Source organism: Lygodium microphyllum, chromosome 3 (assembly GCF_053477565.2).
Source record: "Lygodium microphyllum isolate KBCC chromosome 3, Lygodium_microphyllum_v1.1.10, whole genome shotgun sequence".
In the NCBI taxonomy this organism is placed as follows: Eukaryota; Viridiplantae; Streptophyta; class Polypodiopsida; order Schizaeales; family Lygodiaceae; genus Lygodium; species Lygodium microphyllum.
In genome coordinates, this window is record NC_141137.1 from 15,946,126 (window position 1) to 15,952,604 (window position 6,479).

General features: G+C 43.8%; 1 protein-coding gene across 3 annotated transcripts; it reads left to right on the forward strand.

Annotated features, from left to right (window-relative positions):
• Positions 1-240: 240 nt before the first annotated feature.
• LOC148038084 (putative serine/threonine-protein kinase At1g01540) lies at positions 241-5,919 on the forward strand. Of its 3 annotated transcripts, none has more exons than XM_087668698.1 (8): positions 241-1,633; positions 1,751-2,339; positions 2,463-2,567; positions 2,660-2,782; positions 3,320-3,490; positions 3,586-3,715; positions 4,030-4,239; positions 5,566-5,919. In XM_087668698.1, the coding sequence occupies exons 1-8, from the start codon at positions 1,555-1,557 to the stop codon at positions 5,596-5,598; spliced, it is 1,440 nt and encodes a 479-aa protein (XP_087524824.1). In that variant the 5' UTR covers positions 241-1,554; the 3' UTR covers positions 5,599-5,919. The 3 variants fall into 3 exon arrangements, with proteins under 3 accessions (XP_087524824.1, XP_087524832.1, XP_087524819.1); XM_087668706.1 differs by having other exon boundaries at positions 242-851; XM_087668693.1 differs by having other exon boundaries at positions 243-2,339; positions 5,566-5,918.
• The last annotated feature ends 560 nt before the right edge of the window (positions 5,920-6,479 follow it).

Genomic DNA, 6,479 nt, shown 5'->3' on the forward strand with positions numbered 1-6,479 from the left:
AGGAGCAGCCTCTCCACTGTCCTGCTTCCCAATGATGCTAACCTTAGCCAAAAGGGACCCCCTCGGGATTACATTCATAACCTTGAAAACGATGAAATGCTGACATTTGAAGACGAAGACAGACACTGTCGTTACACATAATTACAGACTTCTCAGTTAAGAGGATCAAGACGCCTTTTCTGAATGCAATTATGCATGTAATGGCCGGTGTGATAATCTTATGTTCCTCAATTGGATGAGAGCAAGGGACAGGTCTTTAAGGCGATGGAGGACTTCTTGTGAGCTTGCCAGCTGCCCCTTACTCTACTGAATCCTCTTACACAATAAAGCTGTTGTAGTGTGTAACCACAGCACGTTACACGTAGAGCAGGAAAGAAGGGGTTTTGTATTGTAGCTACTAGCAGGATCGGGATGATCTGATGACGTTGCCCTACTTCAGCAGGCAATGTGGGAACGATGAATTTGCTTGAGATCGTGTTTTGGGCTAACAAGACTCGGTAGCACGTACTCCTTTTGGGCCCTCTGATCTCAAGACTCAGACTGAATAATTCCCACGCACCTCTCTCTCTCTCTCTCTCTCTCTCTATATGTGGACTCTGGACTCTGGAGTCTGTGCGCGTGTGTGCGTCTGTTGTGCGTGCGTGCGTATGGACTCCATTGCCAGTTGATCAGAGATCTTATAGAGCGGTTAGCAATTTATTTCATTGCTATCCTTTTATGCCCATTGCCCTGCGCTTCCTGTCTCCTGACTCCTGAGAGTCGTTGCTCCTGCAGAGTCTCTCTCTCTCTCTCTCCCGAGTCCCCACAACCAGTTTGAATGCTCAGAGTCTCAGACTCCTCGGGAGTCGGAGGTCAGAGCCCCTGCATTTTCATTTTCATGTTTGATAACGTAAAGTTTAAACCCAGAACGGGCAATGGAGAGCATTTCGATGTAGTTTCTCGAAATTGAAGCTTGAATGTATTTCCCAATGCCACGGGAAGGCAAAAACACTAAGTTAGTAGGTAGGTAGTACCTAGTACCTATGAACTATCATACTATCTGGTATCTTTTTTAGAAGGGCACATTTGACCTTGGTCTACATTCGAATTTCGGACGTCCACCTTTAGGGCCTTCTCGTCTGTTTCACAGCAATTTTAGCGCATTCTATCCCAGCAACCAAGCATTCGTTCGGAAGCATCGAGCAGTCAAAACACGCACCTGGCACCTGCTGTGGCTTCTCGAAACACGCACTGCAGAAATCTGAACCCTAACACACTGTTTGGACGTGAATGAGGCGGGTGCTTAGGCCTGAAGTCATCCTCCAGCTCCATGAGAGAAATCAGCGGAGAAAAGCCCAAAAGAAGGGTTTGTGAACTGATTGGTTTGCGGTTGCTTTCTGCAGCTGGAGACAGCTTACATACCTACAGAATTGAACTCTTCGAGACGTTCTGTTCTGTTCTTCTGCCTAGGTTGAGCTAAGAGTCATCAAACTGCATCATCATGCCTTGGCATTATTTTTGCTGAAAGCACCCATTACAAAGCACTCCTAAGCTTGTCGTCTGTCTCAGTTCGCCATGTCAAATGGTGGCTCCATCGAGAGTTACTTATCAGAAAAGACCTCCATCTTTGGGTTACGTCTATGGGTAGTGATAGGTATCGGAGTTGGAGCCTTTATTGTCCTGATTCTGATACTGTTATCCATCTGGTTGAGCTCCAGGAACAGGTCCAAGCAGCTCTCTGACAAGTTGCCTGCCCTCATGATACCTGCAGAGTCGAAAGAGATCAAAGAGGTCACTGTGGATTATGGAAGCAATTTTCAGTTCAGAAGAGCCCACATGCTATCTGCAAGTGAGATCTCAGACGCGGAGAAAGAGGTGGTTACATTTGGCTACCAGGCAGATGCCCTTGTTCCAAGCTTTGAGATTGTCAAGGGCAAGGCAGGTGCAGAGAAGAATGCCTCACGTAGAGGTACTGAGAACAGTGCTTGGAGGATAGCTGCCGAAGAAGGGCATTGCGATGTCTGCACTACAGTGGATCCATTCATAGACACTATGTTCGTACAGGGGAAAAAGAGGGCGCTGGTCGGTTTGAACGACACTGCTGACAAGAGCCCAAATGGGAGTGGAGGTTCGGACACTGGAGGTAATTCATCTTCCTCTTCGGTGGCTCTACTTCCTGCGACAGTGCCTGAGGTCTCGCACTTGGGTTGGGGGCATTGGTACACACTTCGAGACCTTGAGCTTGCCACCAATGACTTTTCAAAGAACAATGTGCTGGGGGAGGGTGGCTATGGCATTGTCTATCAAGGGAAACTGCCGGATGGGTCACTGATCGCTGTGAAGAATCTGCTCAATAACAGGTCTTTTGTTTGCTCGCTTCTTCTTAAAGAATTACTAGAAACTGTCCTTTTGATGTACAAGCCTCTGTCTGCAAGTCGGCCATTTGATGAGCCATATGTTCTGGTACTTTGGCATGAATGCAGAGGACAAGCTGAAAAGGAATTCAGAGCAGAGGTGGAGGCCATTGGTCGTGTCCGGCACAAGAATCTTGTTCGCCTTTTGGGTTATTGTGCGGAAGGCTCTCACAGGTTTTAGTAACTATGCATCCGCATTGTTCTAGTTATGGGCTGAATGATTGCTTTGTGTTGGAAAATATATACTTCTCCACTTCCTTTTCCAGGATGCTTGTATACGAGTTTGTAGATAATGGAAATCTGGATCAATGGCTTCACGGCAGTTTAGGACAGAATAATCCCATCCCATGGGAGGGACGAATGCAGATAGTCCTTGGTACTGCTAAAGGGCAAGTTTCTCCCTCTCTCATGCACTCGTGCACATGCACTTTTTTTGGTGTGAAACACTTCTCTGATTCACAAGTGATTTAGTACGTACATAGATGTTTCAGGGTGACATCTTACAATTGAAAACGATAGTAGAACAGTTCTGGCTGATTTGAAGGAATATCTCCAAGATGAAGGTTGTCTTGAAGACATGCCTGTACTCATATGCATGCTGAGACACATGATGTGGTCATTATTGTGTGTGATGCAATAACAGCTCTTGTGAAATGGGCATGCTTTTGTAGACGTTGCAAAGGATTGCTGACTGTCTGGACCAGTGCCTTACCATCCTTAGCCAAATAAGCTGCAACATATGTCAAAATTATATGGTTGTGATGATTCATGTCTTTATTATTAACTTGTACATTAATAATCATGGCCATGTCCTCCAATTCACATTGTGCAATCGATGTTTCAAGTTCACATGTTCCTAGCTTGCCGGTCCATAAAATTCTCAATCCCATAGTCTGTCTCTGACCTTTGCCCTCTGGAATCTGCAGACTGGCATACCTGCATGAAGGTCTCGAGCCAAAGGTCGTCCATCGAGATATAAAGTCCAGCAATATCTTGCTAGACGCAGGGTGGAACGCCAAAGTCTCGGACTTTGGACTTGCTAAACTTCTTGGTACTGGGAAAGACCATGTGATGACAAGGGTTATGGGCACTTTTGGGTAAGGCGCACTGCAAAATCTCGTGTGGCTGTAGGAAGTTTCTAATCATTCTCGGGCGTTTTCATTGCTCTTCATCTGCTACAATTACTGTGCAGGTATGTTGCACCCGAGTATGCTAGTACAGGGTTGCTAACAGAGAGAAGTGATGTCTATAGTTTTGGTGTTCTCATGATGGAGATCATCACTGGAAGAGACCCGGTTGATTATTGTAGGCCTCATGGGGAGGTGAGATTAATCTCATGAAGTGTGTGACACAAGGGAGACATTATATCGTTTGCTTTTCCTCACTCTTTCTAGTCACTTCGGTCATGGATTGTGGCAAGTTTTCTGGTGAATTTGTTTTCACGGAGGTTTTCGGGTAAAACATTTGTTTTTCCCCCCCATCTGGGGAATGGAAGCAACAGACTTATTTTGCAGTTGCAGTGGCAATGTGCTATGCATTTATATGTACACGAATAAGGTGTGACCTGATACTGTTACTACGATATGACTCTACAACGATTCACCTAACCTCTGGCGGTGGGCTGTTGATTGAACAGATTAATCTGGTGGACTGGTTGAAGATCATGGTTGGTGATCGACGTTCCGAGGACGTGGTTGATCCTCGGCTTGATGTGAAGCCATCATCCAGGGCTCTGAAGAGAGCTCTGTTGGTGGCTTTAAGGTGTGTGGATCCTGATGCCCTGAAACGGCCCAAAATGGGGCATGTAGTATACATGCTGGAGGCTGATGACTTTCCTTTCCGTGATGTAAGTAAAAGCTCTTTAACAATCCCGTCTCTCTCCTCGCTCTCCCTCTTCTGTTTGATGAAACGATTGTTCAGTAGTCAGGTTCAGCATTCTCAAACCCGTACGTCGAGACGAGTGTGGTTACCGTAGTTGAAGGCTGAAATGTTGGATGAACATAAATGGCTCACGAGTCAGGTATCATAGTGATGAGTGGTTAATGGGTCTGTGGAGTGGTTGTTTCACACGCCACGCTCATTTTAGGGGTTAAGGCTGGAAACAGTCTTTGGAGATCTGTTTACTGAATATCCTTGTTCTGGCAGTGGCCTGGAGCCCTTTACTCACAGTCCCGGCCACACTCTCTCACCCCTTGAGTAATTAGATCAAGGAAAGGCCTGCGATCCCAAAAATTGGCTGGCTAACAAGTACACTCAACTCCAACCGGAGGAGTCCTGGAAAGGGCAAGAGCCACCCCACCATACGCAACCACACAGCCATGAACAGGGGTGTCGTCATGAGGCCAAGCTCGAATCACTAGGTGCGGTAAATACACACTTGAGGATAGATAGGCCCAGGCGCTCTTCCGGGGAAAGCTGGTTTTGTTCACCTTCGAGGCACGCACTGAAAGCAAGCTGCACTTATAAGCTGGGCCTCTGATACTGCGTATTCTGTCTAAGAACAGACCACCAAACCTAGCTTGTGGGCAAAGCTTTAGAGCCAAGCCACGCATAAGTAAGTTTCATTTTGCCTTGATTGGTAGAAATCAATGATTTAACTTCTTTTTCTCTTTCCTCTAAATCGTTCTCTCTCATGTCAAACGCCCTCTCTCTCCTAGTTGGCACAAGTAGGGTCCTTGCCTAGTCAATGTGTGGGTGGCCTTGGTGCTTTCATGCTTCCTTTTACTTGTTCAAAGTCTCTCGGCTTAGGTGTCGTGTGGCTCTTAGTTTAGTAATCTAATAAACAAGTTGCGAATATAAGCTTGCAAGGATTGCTCTACATTTTGTTGTGTTGAGGAGTTAAAGCTTTAAATATTTGCCATGGTCCACAAGATACAAGTCAAAAAGATCATGGAAGTTAAATTCCAAAGCCCTAATTAGACTATGCAAGCTTATAGACAATTATAAAGTTTTAAATATTGGCCCTAAATTGAGCGATTTTAACATATTTGGTCTAGGGTAGCCATGGGTTTAGCTTGCCCAGCTACTAATGGTTGAAAGTCAAGGACTAGCTTTATTATTCTTTTACAATGAAACAAAGAGCAACTTGAAATATGGTATCTATCCTTTGTGTAAATTTCCCTTGCTTGAGTTTTTGATTTGTTTGTTCTTACATTGAAAAAATGACATGCAGGATCGAAGAAGTAGCTGTGATGCAAAAAGATAGCTCCTCTTATTCATGATTAGAAGATGATCAAGCAAGCAGTGTTGTTTAAATCCATTCTTTTCTCATAAAACATGTAGAGAATGTGTTGATCATCCAAACAAAGCTCCATAAGCTTCTCCTTATTTGCGTTTAGAAGCTGTATACATATACATATATGTATCTTAAAGAAATTGATTTTAAATTGGCAGGTAGAAAATGTTTGGGCTATATATGGTACTAATTTTTCCAAAAGAGAAACATGTGTGGGAACTTGGAAGTTTGTTCTTGCAAACTTAGTCTCTGCAAAGATGTCTCTCTCAATTTATGTATTCGGTTTCGACTTTAATAAGGCACATCAAGGAGTCTAAGTTGCAACATCACCATTATCTTAGAAAAAAATAGTGTGTTAGTGGCATGAAATAAATTGGTTTAACATGAATATACTACAGTGTGCGTGGATGATCCAAGTTCTAAAATGTGGAAAGTATGCTATTCCTTGAAGTTTCAAATGGATCTTGGGAGTTTTCAAATGCACTCTCCTTAGGCTACAACGAGTGGCTTTATTTATTGTTGAAGGGTGTGACATGCTTGAATTTTCCATAGAGATGCATATGTGAAAGAGTGTCAATGTTATGGTATGATAATTGATAATATTTAAGAGGTAAAAAAAAAAACCCAATCTATCTCTATTGTGTTGCAAGCTTATAGTGATTCTTCGATGAATACGAAATAACTAAGACCATGTGAGTACTTGCACGAGTTGCTTGCCACCTACTATTTTAACTTGATGCTTGTTGTGCCATTGCAACTTGGATCATTGGTTGCTTGTATTTTTTATTCTATAGTTTGTCTGAACTATTAGCAAGTTTAGGATTGTTGATATAATCACTTGTTCCTTGTTT